This window comes from Aspergillus piperis (assembly GCF_003184755.1).
Source record: "Aspergillus piperis CBS 112811 unplaced genomic scaffold BO85scaffold_8, whole genome shotgun sequence".
In the NCBI taxonomy this organism is placed as follows: Eukaryota; Fungi; Ascomycota; class Eurotiomycetes; order Eurotiales; family Aspergillaceae; genus Aspergillus; species Aspergillus piperis.
The window spans coordinates 723,691-738,911 of NW_020291598.1; the positions used below are offsets into that span (position 1 = coordinate 723,691).

A 15,221-nucleotide genomic window follows, 5' to 3' on the forward strand; every position below is an offset into this window, starting at 1 on the left:
CGAAAATTCAACAACCTTGCACCCCCTATATTTCTTCCATTGCTACTCCATGAAAGTGCCTTAGTCGTCGCAGAAATTGATTCTTACTGTCATGTATATTTTATAGTGTCTCTGCCACTCCTTATAGGATCCCAGAACCATGGGTCTTCCGACAAGTTGCGAGTCTCAACTATCTTATTTACTCAGCTAGCACAGGTAATGCTCAAAAGCTTTTGAATGCATTTGACTATGTCGACGTGCGTCGCAATCCATAATGAGCCAGGCAATGTGATACGTAATATCCTGCAGGTACAGTGGCTGGCTGATCGGTGGCGGTGTCGGAACACACGTAATTGTTTGCAGGGTGAAGGAGAGGCTCAGTCATTTATCGGCTAAGAGAAGCGGTTTATATTCTACCCATCCCACTGAATATCTCTGTTTTAGGCTCAAGGTTCTGGTCTAGTAAGTCTCTTGACGACCGTTTCTCGGATGTCCTTATTTTTCAGACTACTGAATCCTATTCAGGTATGATCCTGCACAGTCGGCGAAATGTTTGAGAACATTTAACGGTGAGACTATCTGACTACTTAAACTTTATTGCCTGTCGCAACAACTAACTGCAGCTAGATTGCAGTGAAATCCTTCTACAAAGTAGATGATAGGCTTATTACCCCGATCCGATCTAGTTGCAGCAAATTATGAAGAGGCAGGTGCAGCATGCAAGGGCCTAAGGAGGCTGAAACCGGTGTCCACCGGGACGGTTGCCTCCATGAGTCCATGCTCCAGGACCGTGTGTGGTGACTTGATTACAATCTGGTCAGCTTTTTATGCTCTGAAATATTGTTTCCATTTCAGAAAGTGATTATAAAAGCGCCCCTGAGGTCGCCGTGCTACACGGATGCTAGCTTGAATAAAAATGGCGCAAAGAACACGTGTAGCCATCTTATAGTTTGGGACGAAGTGTGTTCATGCAGGGTGTATTGCATTTCCGATGAGAACGCTTCGTAATCGTCATTGCTCAATCTGCAAATGATCAGCCCTACTACTCTATTGAATGGCTGACCCTTAATTAAAATGGCCCAGCAAAGTTCAACTCTGCTGGTGAATCGAGGGCAAACATGCAGGTCGCATTTCGATAGTCGCCTCTTTTGGAGCAGTGTCGCGGTTAGGATAGAGTACTGTAGGGAGCAGATCATAACTAAGAAGTATCGAGATAATACATCGGCTAACTGAGGATATCCCTTGCCGCTAAATGCATTGCCATACTTACCACTCCACTGAGGCAATAACACAGTGAAGTCCATCCAAGTATTTAATCTGAGTACTCCCCCCAGCTGTTTAGTCTCATTACATCTCATTACATCCTCCAAAGAATTCTATCTGCTCTACAACTTCATCCTCTATCATCATGAAGGTCTCAGCTGTCCTCTTTGCCGTCCTCTTTTCTGCCTTTGTGGCAGCCACCTCTGAACACGATCCCGCGGCAAAAGTTGGTGCATCCATCGGAAAGCGAACGGTAGGGAGCTGAAGTCCCATCTGTTTTGTTACTCATAGACTGTCTGTCAGGGGTATTGACTATAAGGTTTGATAGGAGGCCGACTCTGCTTCGTTGTGCGACGATCTCGGTGTCCTCGACTGTTAAGCTACATGCCTCCACAACAGCGATCCAGCCAGCTGCGCCAGCGATTGTGCCTGTGATATGGAATGACATCAAAGGAAAGGGAAATGTTGGCGAAAGCACACCTTCGGCGCTCATACGCCGTCTTGTGTCTCTGTTTCCCTTTATGTGACTGTGTGAACTTGACTCTTGTCCACCGTGCCTTAGTATAGGTCATTTCATATAACATGGATTTTCCTATTCTCTTATGCAAATACAAAGGCTCGGTCTGATATCTACCATGATTCCAAGCATCGGACAGTTTGCCTTGGCACCCGAATGGTGTATTCTCTATATTGTCTAAGCCACAGAGTACATAGCGTCTATTGAGATACTGTGTCGATATCGTAGTGTTCCATCAATTTGAGTGACATGGTAGTATTCCGCTGGACCATCCTAAAAATTTGATTTGGGCTTCCCAGCTGCATCACTTGCTATATAAATATGATATCGAGATAGATATACTCGATCTAACATGACAAAGTGACATCTTGCAGCCCAGTCAACTGTCTTAGCAGACCCATCTTTGAATACGCAGTCGAGAGTTCCATGCACCATAGCCACGTTAGAATTAGGTCCGTACGGGAAAACTTGCTTGAGGCGATGCGTGCAGTGCTTAGTTGGATTCCACAATGCTTTCCTCAGGGCATATATTTTTATAGAATCATCAATGGTTGGGAAGAGCCTCGGCCAATCCTACGACATGGCCCTGTCAAGCTTACCCTCTCTACCACGTGCTTCTCTTTCTCCCATTATTACCGTAGCATCGGGCGTAAAGCATTGTGAATATTTTTCGTGCTCATTCGGTGTGTCCATCCGGAGATAGAACTCATTCAAGAATCGCTTATAAGCGGGATCGAAGGGTATTAAGGGGTAGTCCGGGCCCATTTCCGGCCTTTCTAACGCTGGTGTTAGAGTTGGTTGAGTAGTATTGTGTGAACTATGGCCAGGTACTTACGATCGTTTGGCAGGATGGCCAGTGCCTCTTGTCTGTATTTCACATCCAGAAGTACAGTTTCTGCTAGACTCGTATCGAAGAAACACCTCACTTGAACGATCTTCTTTGTTAGATTGAATTTGCAGTGCCATGAATAATGTTGGCTATACAAACGATTGCCCAGTTTTGTTCGGGTGTCTCTGGTCTTCAACTCAACGTTAACCCACCCTTCCTCGTTTCTTGTGATGCTATCAGGGCAGGCTATCTCAAATATAGGGCCCGGGTCTGCTATCAGTTTGATGATAGGCAGCCACACCTTATTCAAGAATTCTGCCTTCGACCTCCATACTCCTGATAACGCGTTTTGTCCTGTGATCTCCCAGTATACATTGTCATCGACGTGGTTGAAGAAGGATTCGTAGCCGCGGGGGACTTTGCTTAGTTCTCCGAATATGGATAGTATCTCGGCGTTGGTGAGATAAGGCATAATGAGGCGTCGTTGGGGGGAAGCGTCTCCTGGGTCACTGAAAATCACTCAAGCACATTTTGTGTAGCATTGGCTAAGTTGAGACATATGATAAACGGCGGGCCCGATGACAGCTTATCAAGCCTAAGCATTCATTCTGCAGCAGCTGAGACCAGCCACATTTCAGGTAAAAGTATAATTCGCGGTTTAATCTTCCGCGATGCCCGTGTCTCAGCGTTCTGCCAAGAAAGAACAACTGCGCTCTAGTCATATGTACGCATTTCAATGTCTAAACTGCTAGCTTTCTCCAGAACTTAAAGCAGTCTGTCTGGTAATGATAATGATTAATATTGTGGAGATGGTAAACTATACCAAAGCTACCATTATATCTAATCGAATGTAATTGAATCGGCTTCTCGGATGACGAGATGAACGAAGCGTGGTGGAGTACGGTTCGACAGGGTATGACAGAACTGGATGCGTGCATCGATGGAGTGATCTCAATGACTTGTGGTTCTAAGACCGAGAAAGCTAATATGTAAGTGGCGCTCCCATAACTAGGGCACAGAACTGAGCGACAGTGTTGGGAATCCCAACCTGGTAAAGCAAAATCCGAGTGCGAGTCTCCACATAGCTCCCAAGTAATGAGATGTTGAAGACCCAAGAAAGCCCTTAGGCAACATTACACTCGAGACCATTATATTCTCGGCCATCTCAATTAGAAAAAAGCGCGTTGGTGGGGTGCAATTCATCTTGATACTCAACCTCCTCCACTTCCTGAGGAACGACTTCAAAACAGTATTCTCATCCATATACCGCGTGCATGCAGTAACTTCCACTCGAAGGAATGCATCGAAACCTTGAGTAAGCGACATACCAACGAACGGGTCATTCCACACTGGTGACACAAAATAAAATACCCCAGAGATTGCTCAAGGAAGATTTACCCTCGATTTTCCAGCCTAATGCCCGAGAAATAGAGTTCAGCATGGCATGGATCTGCACTTCCCTGGGCTTCCGAATGGCAAAACACAAGGCATTACCGGAAGAGGAACTAGAAGAGAAGCGGACTTTATGGTTGACCCAGAGAAAGTTCCCGTAGCCTAGCTGATTTTCTGCAGAATCATTTAAAACTGAAACATATAAAGGTTATACCAATGACTTCACCACTTCCTACATTTTCTAAACCAACACTGCATTGCCTCTGCGGACGGATATGGCAACTTATGATGTCAAAATCAAATAGGTCTTGTCAGTCTGATACCAACGAGGTGAGGATTCGACATTATGCCTTGAACGAAGCTGTAGAACAGCGAGCCGGCATGCTTATAAGCAAGTAGTATCTCCACTGTCACACGGGATCGGGAATGTTTGTTTCTTCAGATGATGCCGATCCTCAACCGTACAGTAACCCTTCTGACACATAACAACATTCCTCACCATAACCACCCACGTATCCCTTTAAGATGGAGACGCTTTCGGAGAGGCTTCCTGTGTACCTCCACTGGGCACCACTGTTCATCCTCTCTCTAATCTTCATCAACTACATCATAGGAGTTATCAAAGCCATTAAATCCCCTCTCTCACGGATCCCCGGGCCATGGTATGCACCTCTCACAACATTACATCTTAACTATGCATTCGCAAGAGGAACGATATGGAAAGCCGTCGAGAAGTCCCACACACAATACGGCCCTATCTTCTGCCTGGGACCGCGACAGGTGTGGATTTCAGATAAAGAAGCCATCAAGGCCATTCTTATGACAGTTGATCTGCCGAAAGTCACCATGTATGCAGAAATATCGAGAGATCGGACCAGTCCTGGATTATTTGGGGAGATGTAAGCGCCCTACTCCTTTTTCCTTCCTCGGGACGGATGATAATACGGATAAGACGGTTTGATCGAAGTCTCGTACTGATCTACTACAAAGTCGACCAGATCCACATAAGCGACTTAAGAAGTTTCTGTCTCCAGCATTCACGATTGCGTATGTTGATGGTCTCGAGTTTCTGTTCTCAAAATGTGTGGGTGACCTGATCAATCGATATGTGGATCTGATGTCATGCCCCTCGCCAAAGGGCGAGAAAGCGCCGGTAGTTACGGACCTGATGGAAGATTTGCATAGTCTTGCCCTTGACATGTAAGTATTATGATGCACAAGGCGAACTCCGGAGAACACTGCGTAGTAACATTTTGCAACATCAGAATGGGAGAATGCTCCTTTGGGAACGGATTCGGCCAGACGAACAGAAACAGGAAACTGGAACTTGAATTTGATGAGGACGTATGGCGAACAATCCCAACAGCCATCTTCAGAGGGATGACTCGGCGATATCAGGTACTCGATGAAGTTTTCTAGTTGAGGAGAGGAGTGAGTGACCTGCTGACGCAGAATCAGTTTGTTTACATTAAGCGCCTTCTGAGGAGACTCAGCCTAAACATCGAATTTGACTGGCCACGAGAGATGATTGCTGTACTTATATTCCTAAATATCTTACATGAAAATCAATTGAACTGACACCGGCATAGGCCATTTCCGCAGTCGCAAGTCATCGAAAAGCAACCCCCAAGAGTGTCCGCCCCGACCTTTTGCAACACCTTCTCGAGAATGGCGAAAGACCAGATAGCGGCGTCAAAATGGGAACTAGGGAAGTTGTCGACCAGATGGCCGAGATTCTACTAGCTGGGTCCGAAACCACGTCTGGAACAATCGCCTGCTTTTTCCTAGAGATACTACGGAACCCAGAAATAAAAGATAAGCTGATGAAAAGCCTACCGATCCTTCATCCAAGTGATCCGATTATCCCCAGCAAGACAGTCCGAACGTCTCCTGAATATGAGTACCTCGAAGCATGCATCAAAGAGGTGCTCCGATTACATCCGATAGCGTCTGAGATGGGTCGTCGGACTGGAAAGACGCCGATTGAGCTGATGGGTTATCATCTGCCTGCGCACACGATTGTGTCTGCATCTTATCGCCAGCTTCACCGAGATCCAAAATACTGGGATGAGCCCATGCGCTTTTGGCCTGAACGATGGCTAGATCCTCGGCCTTCTGATGTACCTGTACCTGAGTATGTCTATACCATTGTCAATTTGGTGATGATGACCAAGGGCTGATTATTCTTAATTAGCATGCAAGCTTACTATCCATTTTCTGCTGGAAAGCACTCGTGTATTGGAAAGAAGTACGTCTCGGATTCATCCTTCATCTCTTCGGCGTTCCTTGCTTTTTTTTCTTGCGCTTCCTTCGCGTAGTTGGTTTTAGTCTTAATATTTATTGGCATTGTTTTGAATAATGTGTTTCATCACCTAAAGTAAGTGCTAACTGATCCGTTCAACCACTACAGCTTCGCCATGGCAGAAATCAGAATGTTAACCGCCAATATCTTTTCACGATTTGACCTGGCCGAGGTACCCGGACAGAATATCGACTACAGACAATATATCACAATGCAGTTTGAGAAAGGATCGTGGAAGGCTTTCTTGACACCAAGATACCAGCAGTCTCATCCAGTGTCGGCCACTGCAGCTTGATTGAATATCGCCTTATAGATGCAGTTCAAACTAAGAAGCTAATTATAATGGCTGTGTCGGAGAGACGCAGGAAAGTTTGAAGCATCGGTATAGACCAGCTGGCACCTATTATAATATATATGTCCTTTTCTTGATTCATATAATATCTATTATGCTGTCTTGGTTTCATTCGGAATAGATAGGAATAACACCAGTCTTCTTTGCCATGATAATGTATCAACAACTAGATATGTCCGGAAAATGGAGCACATCCTAAATCGTGTGTCCGCTATATCGAAACCAGCAGACTGGGACATTTCGGTCATCACAGGTATTGGACCCACTTGCATGTAAATGCCTACCACGACCACACAAATACCCCACTAACTCTGGCCTCTATATCATGAATAATATGTAGACAGATTGAGAATGAACTATATTACAAGCCTTGATTGATCGGTTTGGAGATTCCGTTTTCAGTCCGACAGGGTTTCTGATGGCGTTGTCAGATTTCCATACAAACTCTGAATAGCTTTGGTATATATAGTACTCATTATTTTGTACTACGATAGTTTATTATTCGATCTCCAGTAGTGCGGGACGTGTATATACTCCAAAATCTTGCAGATATTTTCAGTGCAATTGGTAGGATGAGAGTACTGGAAAGATATCTGTACAAAGATTATATTGTGTAATCCTTATATTACATCTTCTCTCATACCGGATATACATTCAACCATCACTCTTCTAATCTGTTTTACTAACTATAGTAGCCACAGGATTTGGATGAATGTTATGATATCCAATAAATACGATCAGGGGGCCCTCAATCATTGGATGTTTCTGTAGTGCTAGTCAGGATGATCACCACTATGCCATCCCGGCTGCAATACAGGCATAGAAGGACAGATAGGAGTGGAGAAAGTAGGTCACGAAATAATCTTGTAGAATCAAAGATTCAGAATTTTATTAATACCAGTTCGACATGGAACCAAAACTAGACGAGATGATAACTAAATCCATAATGTAAATGGATAGATAGCCGGTGCCATAACCACGCGCTTAAAGAAGCGAGCCCAGAGCAATGCAGGGGAGGCCGAGACCGATGAGATCACCCTCCTGCAATACATCAGTATGAGGGATCAAGAAGGGGTCAGGTGGTTCATTGCTTACAGTGTCGCTGCCGCTGCCCTGGCAGCAGGCGGCAGTCTGCTCGCACTGGTCGTTGAGCAAGTTTTGCAGGCCGACAAGGTCAAGGGCTATAGATGTCAGAGCCAGTTCTTATCCTATAGCGAAATACATACCCTGGAGGTCAAGCGGGGAGCAGTCGTCGGCCAAGCCAATACCCTGGGAGCCGGATCCAGAGCCAATGAGGCCGCTCAAGAGGCCAGACAGGAGACCGCTGTCGATGTCGGTGGAGTCACCGGCATAAGTGGCCTTGTTGCAGCAGGAGAGCTGGTTGCCGCTACCGCAGGAGTCGGCTCCCTGAGAGACAGTCATGCCGGCAGGGGCAGGGATGTGGTTGACAGCGCGGCCGCGGACGGAGGGCTGAGCCACAACCACAGTGGCAAGAGCGAGAGCAGCAGCAGCAGTGAACTTCATTGTGACGGTGGAGTGATGACTCGAAAGAGTGCTAGAAGATTGATTTGAATCGAAAGATAGAAGTAGCTTGGTGATTGAGCGAATGGCTGATGATGATGAGGATGAGAAGAACGAGGGTTAAACAGGGCTATTTATGCCTTTGTCTTGCCAGATCGTACCTGACCCCGTCTGAGGTTGAACATGGCTAGTTTCGCTAGATGTCGTCGCATTCGTGGCAGGCTTACTGTTTGCGTTAATAGTAGAGTTGCATTCAGAAGGTCAGATCAGGCACAACAGAGGCCCTTCGTAAGATTCTGAACGCTGGCGTTGCATTTCCAACCCTCCAACTGGGTCCTCGATGGAGCCTATCTCACGATCTAGTGTGGAGGGCATACAGAGGTTACACAGGCCGTGTGGTAAGCCGTGTGGTGACAGCCATCCCTTACTTGGCGCTCCCGGCAGGCTTTTTAGCCAACGTCGCATCCCGCATTCTTAGCCGTCGTCTGGGAGCCTTAGCCGGGAACGCCTTTCCCGGTTCCTGGTGCTTGTTCAGGGTCAATTCATCCGTCTTCGGTGCCGACCGGCTTCGTTGCTCATTTTCTTCCTCGGGCTCACCGATTAAACACCGATAGACAAAGGTGACAGCGACATCAGTTGTTTTCATATGTCTGGGAACGTAATGTGTCCCCCAGAAGGTCTGAATTTCGGCATGACTGCAGCATTCTGCCAGGCGGTACGTAGACTTCGGCGTAATCATTGTGTCCACTTCGCCAATGTATAGTAGGGCAGGGGTGCGAATCCTCGGATGAAACAGATCTCTATACATGGGATGGCCGAGCATAAAACCACTGTATGCGACGACAAATCTGAGCGGTGGGTGAGTGGTCTGCCAATGTAAGCCATAGAATCGGTCAAGTTACACAAATACTATACCCACACTGACGCCAAAAATAAGGCCGCGATCTCGCTCCTCCAGTAAGGATGCGATGATCATCGCCAGGGTAGCACCGGTCGAAAATCCAATTATACCAGCAACCGGATTAAGGTGTTCCAGCTGCTTTAGCACGCGCTTCACACTCTGTTCCAGGCCCGAGATTCGCTGGCAGTGAAAAATCCCATACCCCCAAACCTTGGACTCCATATTTGGGCCGTTCACGTCGAAAGGCGCTTCACTGTAATGGAGCTTGAAATGTGGTAGTGATCGGTTGCTCTGAGACCTACCTGAATTGAGGGCCTCTTGGAGGAAGTGCGTTTTGTGGTGGAACATATCAATCGATTGACCATGACCTACAGACGGGTCAGTGCCGGTACACAACCTGAACTACTTGGTTCTGACCATGAAGCATTAAAATGTTGGCCTGTTCACCAGTATTCGAGATATCTCTGCTATCAGCATAGTTACGTAAGTAGCCTAACGGTGACAGCTGAATTCCTGTCATTTCCAAGATGATGAGGTATCGACTTTCTCAAGCAAGCAAGTGTCTACAAAGCCTAGATCACACTGCCATTAGTAGAAGGCAATGTGCAATATTGCGTAGGAACTACGTCGAGGTGACGGAGAGCGGTTAAGTTGACCGAAGGCTGTTCATCATTGCACCTTATTGGCACAGGTTAGACATCCTAGTTGTTGGTGCATTCCGTATGTTTCAGTTGATTGCGGATTGAGATACGGCGGCGTACAAGTAACTGTTATTCGCCTATTGAAGCCTCGTGTTAGGGTCCTGAGGCATCTCTGCGATCTCCGCACATCATGGCACATGCAATTCGACTTTAACAGGTGCCATAGCGGGATAGGAACTATAGTCCTTAAGGAGCAAGCCTCGTCAATCAAATACCCATACAACTTCGGAGATGCCCGAAAAATAAGGCTTAGGGTGTCGAAGCAGTGGCACGGCACGCAACCGGTACTTCTGGAATGCAGCTGTGCATCTGATCAGACAGTCCATTCTAGGAGTCATGTAATAAGCCACAGCATGACTCCCCTCTTATCAGAAGACCAGTGCCGATAGGTATGCCGAAGAGGCGAGAGTAGACGCTTTAGCGAAGTGGAACTGAGGAGAAGAAGCGAAGGAGATGGAAGCTAGAAAGGGATCTGTTACTGCCTCAGGCACTAGGGCGGTGAAGGGCGGTCGGGACCCTTCTTTGGGAATCCCCGCAACTTTGCCAGCTCAACGACGTCAGCCTCTCCCAGTCTCATCCTCGCCATCATGAAGCTCGTGTATCTAGGGGTAAGGAAATGGCGAAAATCCTCTGCTCATCATTTCTGGTGTCTGACCGCACTCATCTTCGCAGATTCTCCAAAATGCTCAAGCTCCCGCTGTGGAGCTCTGCGCCGAGCGCGACCTCAGCAGCTACTCGCGCTTCACCAAAGGCAGCGTCAGCGAGTTCATGACGATGTTCAGTAAGACCGTCGCCGAACGGACGAAACAAGGACAGAGACAGGACATTCAAGAGCAAGGCAAGTTGGCGTCCCTCGGTGTCATCTTTCCATCGCCTCTGCGGCAGCCCCTGACCGCCGGTCGCCTACAGATTTCACATTCCACGTCTACGCGCGAACCCAAGGCATCGCCGGAGTCATCATTAGCGACAATGAGTATCCATCCCTGGCTGCTCACCAGATCCTCTCGAAGATGCTCGACGAGTTTCTCTCCCTTAACCCGAACGCCGCCTCCTCCCGTGACCCGGTGCCCTTCCCCTCCCTCAAGACCTACATCCAGGCATACCAGGACCCACACCAGGTGGATAGCATCCTTAAGATCCAAAAGGAGCTGGATGAGACCAAGATCGTTCTTCACAAGACCATCGAGAGCGTATGTGCTGCGCGGGAACATATGGGTAGATTGATGCTAACCCCGACCAGGTCCTCGAGCGCGGTGAGAAGATCGACGATCTCGTGTCCAAGTCGGAGGGACTTAGTGCCCAGTCGAAGATGTTCTACACCTCTGCGAAGAAGCAGAATTCGTGCTGTGTGATCATGTGAGCCGCGCGTGGATACCAACGCCGATAACACCCACGTCGAGATCCATCCTCGACACGACCCTCGAGATAGAGGATCTGGGGTGGACTCGAAGATCATTTTTCTGTGAATTATTTGGAAGCGTTCTGTTGCTACAGGCATTCGTTTATGGTTTTTTTTGACCAGGCTGGATTTGCAGGCACATGCGGGACAGGTTTGATTTACGGTAGACGAACAAATAAGCCCGAGAGCAATAAAGTGGCTTTATGACTAGAGAGGGTGTGGCCGGGCGTCAACCATGAGGTGTAGGGGGGAAGAAAGTAGACCCGAAAATCAAATGGATAGTGAGTGCGATGTACTGTGGCCTCGTCCCAGCAGTGGATCTGTAGAGGGGCATATCTGCGATGCTTATCTATGCTCGGGATCCGGCACGGTGATTGGCCCAACCAGGCAGTGCGATGCCTAAGTATAAATATTAGACTTATTTATTGCAAATCATGGGGAGATATTAGCTCATCCTCGGGCCCTAGTCTGCCAGTGCATCGACTTGTGCACTGTAGAGTCCCTGGACTGGCTGCGGCACCACGCGACCACCCCTAGGCACCCCATCGGCCCTAACCCAGGTACAAGGACTTGCCAGCTGGATGAGTGTCCCCGTCGGACTGTTTCATCTCTTCTCTAACATGCTGTCGAGAAGTCTACGTGTGCCAGGTACCATCCAGTGAACCCTGCAAATCGGCCGATCATGCGGAGGGCGGCCACTCGGTCAGGTACGTTTAGGGCTTCCCAAGGCCGCACCCCCTCCACTCCAAGCTGCAGCACAACGAACAGCATCATTGGCGGTGGATCGCCAACTCACCTGTCCTGGCAATGCCTTCTAGAACACGCTCCACTTCAACCCAAAAAAGCCTCAGTTTCCATTAGGTACAGGAAGTGCCGGCTTGGGTAAGGCGGTGCCTATCGCCAAATCACCGAGGGTACCCGGGTCCCGGCCCGGTTGATGCCATTGGCCCTTGCCGCCGAATATCGTTCCCCCCTCGATTCGGCAGCCTGTTTTGTGTGGGAGATTAGTAGGAAGCAGTATTGATTCACGGTGTGTTGGGCAACCTGGTGATGCGGGCGGTCATGATTCTATCTCGTTTCTTATAAGCCTTGAACCCGGGGTTGTCCACTCCTTTTGTCGGTCCCTCATTATACCCTCTACTCTTTCACTCCTTTTTACCCCGGTTCAGCGTTGCTTTCAGCGGTACATCCCATCTATCTAGGTCAGTGGCTCCCCGCCATTCCCCCCATCTATACTCGCTTTGTATACTAACCACCCCTCAGTATACCACTCCTCTCACGTCGTTCCCTTGCTTCGACTTTCCTTTGTGTTATCTGCATAGAAGTGCTCCTTGTCCAACACCGCCACTACATCTGATTCCCCAGTCAGAGCGAGGAGTGGCTCGCTGCTCGTCAGCATGGATTTCGACTTCCCTGTTCATCAGTCCCTGCCCTTTGCGGGGCACCGCAGCCGGTTGGGTGACTTCCTCACGGCGGATGTGATGGTTGCTGCAGGTTCGGCAGCCTTGGTCACTCCTGCTGTTATGATCCTAGACAGGTAGGAGCTTCCTCTCCTGTTCACCCACCTGGCAGTGGTACTGACTATCATCTAGACTGGTCGTTGAGAAGTCATCGCACAACCAACCTATGCTTCCTGCCTTCCGCCGCCACCTCTGGCTCTCCATCACACAGCCTGCCACCTTCCTGACCTCTCGACCCACTCTGCTCGTCTGGTCTCTCTACACAGCCACCTTTGCAGCCGCCAATGCTACAGAGACCATCCTGGACCAAGTCTACCCTCACGTCGACCATGCCATGGCAGGGGTGGCCACCTTCATGAGTACCTTTGTGGTCAACTCGTCTGTGGGCATTTGGAAGGACGTCAAGTTCGCCCAGCTGTTCGGCCACAGCAACGCCACCCCTCCCACTCCTGCTCCCAAGACCACGACCTCTGCTGCTCCGTCCCAAAGCAAGATCCTCCGCTCCGTCAGCCGCACCATCCCCTTTGCCACCTACTCGGCCTTCCTGGTGCGCGATGCCCTCACCATCTTCGGTTCCTTCAGTCTCCCCGCCATGGTCTCAGCTTCCATCCCGGACTCTATTGCCTCCAGCGAATACCTGAAGATCCTGTTCGCGCAGCTGGTCATTCCGGCCTCCATTCAGCTGGTCAGCACTCCAATTCATCTACTCGGGCTTGATCTCTACAACCGGCCCATGCAACTCTCGGCCTCGGACCGATTGAGTCGGGTGAGCAGGGACTGGATCGGGGCGTCCCTGACGCGTATGTGTCGGATTATTCCCGCGTTCGGGATCGGCGGGTTCGCCAATACCGAAGGCCGGGCGTTCCTGCACCAGCAATTGCGGCGATGTGAGGACTGATTTTCTGCGATGGCCAATCAGGATGTCAGAAGTCCATTATGATTCTGAATGACTCAAAGAAAACCAACTCCGTTGCCTGCGATAACCGCACCGAGAAAATGGGGCCCATCCCCGCCAGGTGGTCGGCGGTCAAATGTTGAGTTTCCCGATCGGGAAACCCATCCGCCCATCGGGAAAAGGGTGACTTTTCCGTACCCTAGCCCTAGCACTTTACCTTTCCAGCCACCGCCAATCATCGCCCTGCCGTACCCGGCCCGGTGTGGCATCCGGAACGCTGACTTGGCATCTCTCGACTCTCATCTTTTTGCTGCTGGCAGCAAACACACCAACCCGGTCACTAGTTGTCTTACTATCTATCTACCGGATCCCCGCTAGATAGCCTGATATGACAGAAGACTATCTACTTGTTCGGCCTTGACTAGTACGAACTTCTGCCCCAAATTTCGGACTTGAGATGGGGCATTCGGTCAACTTTCCGAAACCGGATGAGGGGGGGAGGGGGGTAATGACGCAGTGCTGTGTCGATCTAGGCGGCGCTGACCATCCCACTCGGGGTGGATTATGGATACGCTCTGTGTTTCACCGCCGGATTGGATGCTTCAGCGTTTCCTCTTATCGTTGCTGTGTGTGTGTGTGTGCATGTGAATATTTATCATGACTCTCAGTGTATATAGGCTTCAATGCTAGAGAGAGCATTACACTATCCCTTTGATTTAAGCAGGATTGCAAGTAGATCCATAAATATAGCCAGTACTCGGTAAAAGAATGCTTAAACGTCACTTCAATCCTTCTATTTTTACCTAACACTATAGACACAAATAGATACTTGGTGGAAAATGCTAAATGCCGAATAATGTAAATCTCATGTACGTAGTACCTCGGTCCTCGTCAAATATGCCCAACTTGGCACTATGTCTACTAATTCGATTTCGGGACATGTTCGTATTGTGGCTGAGCATAACACACTGACACAATGGCATTATTAGTAACTAGCATACCGCGATGAGCTAGTTATGTAGTGTGCAACTATGCAGTAAATCACGTAAGCAATGAAGAACAATAAACTTGCATAACTTGTTCACAATTGCAGGAAATTGCTCATTTAGTTATGCACGGCCACGTGTAGGTAGGTAGCAATATCACCCTGTTATGATTTCGCCTTAATTGCTCTGTAATACTGTAAGGAGTTGCTTTTGCTTCTTGGGGATAAGCTTTTTCTTCCCTTGTTTTGTTGGGGGCTTGAGGTACGTGGAATGATGTGGCTGTGGTATTACTATGGGTGAGACAGAAAGAAATCGAAGTGGTAGGTGAATAGTTCTATATGTTGTCTTGGTCAAGGGATTTGTAGGGCAGATTCGTGGGATATTTATCTGTGGTTGTTTGGTTCCTGGAATAATCAGAGAGACGATCCTGGGTGGATAATAACATATTTGATGAAGATACACGGACTCGCGGTCACCTTCTGTTGGTTGGTTGGGCTGGTCGCAGACGACGCTACGGACCGAGCCAGTACGAAGGCTAGACTAGTGCCAAGAGGACTGTGGCCGGGCTTAACGTGCATGTCTCAATCTTCACTATAGGCTGAAACACTTAAACTTATCGGACAGAGCGCACTAGGCTAAGGAAGTTGGTAAGTCAGAAAGCCTAGTCATGTCCGTGTAGGAAATGGTGTCGTTGTCAGTGGGCTGTACCCCATCTTGTTGTGTC

General features: G+C 48.6%; 6 protein-coding genes across 6 annotated transcripts; 3 read left to right on the forward strand and 3 right to left on the reverse strand.

Moving 5' to 3' along the window:
• Positions 1–2,032: 2,032 nt before the first annotated feature.
• BO85DRAFT_513534 (uncharacterized protein) lies at positions 2,033–3,172 on the reverse strand (the record flags this gene model as incomplete). Its single annotated transcript, XM_025664710.1, has 3 exons — positions 2,595–3,172; positions 2,340–2,541; positions 2,033–2,276 (listed from the first exon to the last, which is right to left on the reverse strand). The coding sequence occupies exons 1-3, from the start codon at positions 3,058–3,060 to the stop codon at positions 2,033–2,035; spliced, it is 912 nt and encodes a 303-aa protein (XP_025515855.1). The 5' UTR covers positions 3,061–3,172.
• Positions 3,173–4,505: 1,333 nt separating this feature from the next.
• Positions 4,506–6,577, forward strand: BO85DRAFT_513542 (cytochrome P450; the record flags this gene model as incomplete). Its single annotated transcript, XM_025664711.1, has 7 exons — positions 4,506–4,879; positions 4,971–5,180; positions 5,246–5,378; positions 5,439–5,513; positions 5,570–6,114; positions 6,175–6,228; positions 6,391–6,577. The coding sequence occupies 7 exons, from the start codon at positions 4,506–4,508 to the stop codon at positions 6,575–6,577; spliced, it is 1,578 nt and encodes a 525-aa protein (XP_025515856.1).
• A 1,041-nt stretch (positions 6,578–7,618) lies between these two features.
• Positions 7,619–8,158, reverse strand: BO85DRAFT_459158 (fungal hydrophobin; the record flags this gene model as incomplete). Its single annotated transcript, XM_025661632.1, has 3 exons — positions 7,619–7,675; positions 7,730–7,815; positions 7,861–8,158. The coding sequence occupies 3 exons, from the start codon at positions 8,156–8,158 to the stop codon at positions 7,619–7,621; spliced, it is 441 nt and encodes a 146-aa protein (XP_025515857.1).
• A 210-nt stretch (positions 8,159–8,368) lies between these two features.
• On the reverse strand, positions 8,369–9,735 carry BO85DRAFT_289766 (alpha/beta hydrolase). The gene is made up of 3 exons (XM_025655255.1): positions 9,474–9,735; positions 9,075–9,424; positions 8,369–9,023 (listed from the first exon to the last, which is right to left on the reverse strand). Exons 1-3 carry the CDS (start codon positions 9,574–9,576, stop codon positions 8,580–8,582), a joined length of 897 nt encoding a protein of 298 aa, XP_025515858.1. The 5' UTR covers positions 9,577–9,735; the 3' UTR covers positions 8,369–8,579.
• Positions 9,736–10,309: 574 nt separating this feature from the next.
• BO85DRAFT_477598 (palmitoyltransferase YKT6) lies at positions 10,310–11,616 on the forward strand. The gene is made up of 4 exons (XM_025662839.1): positions 10,310–10,365; positions 10,430–10,595; positions 10,667–10,947; positions 10,998–11,616. Exons 1-4 carry the CDS (start codon positions 10,345–10,347, stop codon positions 11,115–11,117), a joined length of 588 nt encoding a protein of 195 aa, XP_025515859.1. The 5' UTR covers positions 10,310–10,344; the 3' UTR covers positions 11,118–11,616.
• A 945-nt stretch (positions 11,617–12,561) lies between these two features.
• On the forward strand, positions 12,562–13,614 carry BO85DRAFT_449052 (uncharacterized protein). The gene has a single exon (XM_025660077.1). It carries the CDS (start codon positions 12,783–12,785, stop codon positions 13,512–13,514), a length of 732 nt encoding a protein of 243 aa, XP_025515860.1. The 5' UTR covers positions 12,562–12,782; the 3' UTR covers positions 13,515–13,614.
• Positions 13,615–15,221: the final 1,607 nt, after the last annotated feature.

Coding starts and splice junctions, on each gene's coding strand:
- BO85DRAFT_289766 (XM_025655255.1), bottom strand. CDS start 9,576: ATGACAGGAATTCAGCTGTCACCGTTAGGCTACTTACGTAACTATGCT. Junction 9,425..9,473: donor CAACATTTTAATGCTTCATG/GTCAGAACCAAG, acceptor ACCCGTCTGTAG/GTCATGGTCAATCGATTGAT. Junction 9,024..9,074: donor GCCTTATTTTTGGCGTCAGT/GTGGGTATAGTA, acceptor TTACATTGGCAG/ACCACTCACCCACCGCTCAG.
- BO85DRAFT_477598 (XM_025662839.1), top strand. CDS start 10,345: ATGAAGCTCGTGTATCTAGGG. Junction 10,366..10,429: donor TGAAGCTCGTGTATCTAGGG/GTAAGGAAATGG, acceptor TCATCTTCGCAG/ATTCTCCAAAATGCTCAAGC. Junction 10,596..10,666: donor ACAGGACATTCAAGAGCAAG/GCAAGTTGGCGT, acceptor GGTCGCCTACAG/ATTTCACATTCCACGTCTAC.
- BO85DRAFT_449052 (XM_025660077.1), top strand. CDS start 12,783: ATGCTTCCTGCCTTCCGCCGCCACCTCTGGCTCTCCATCACACAGCCT.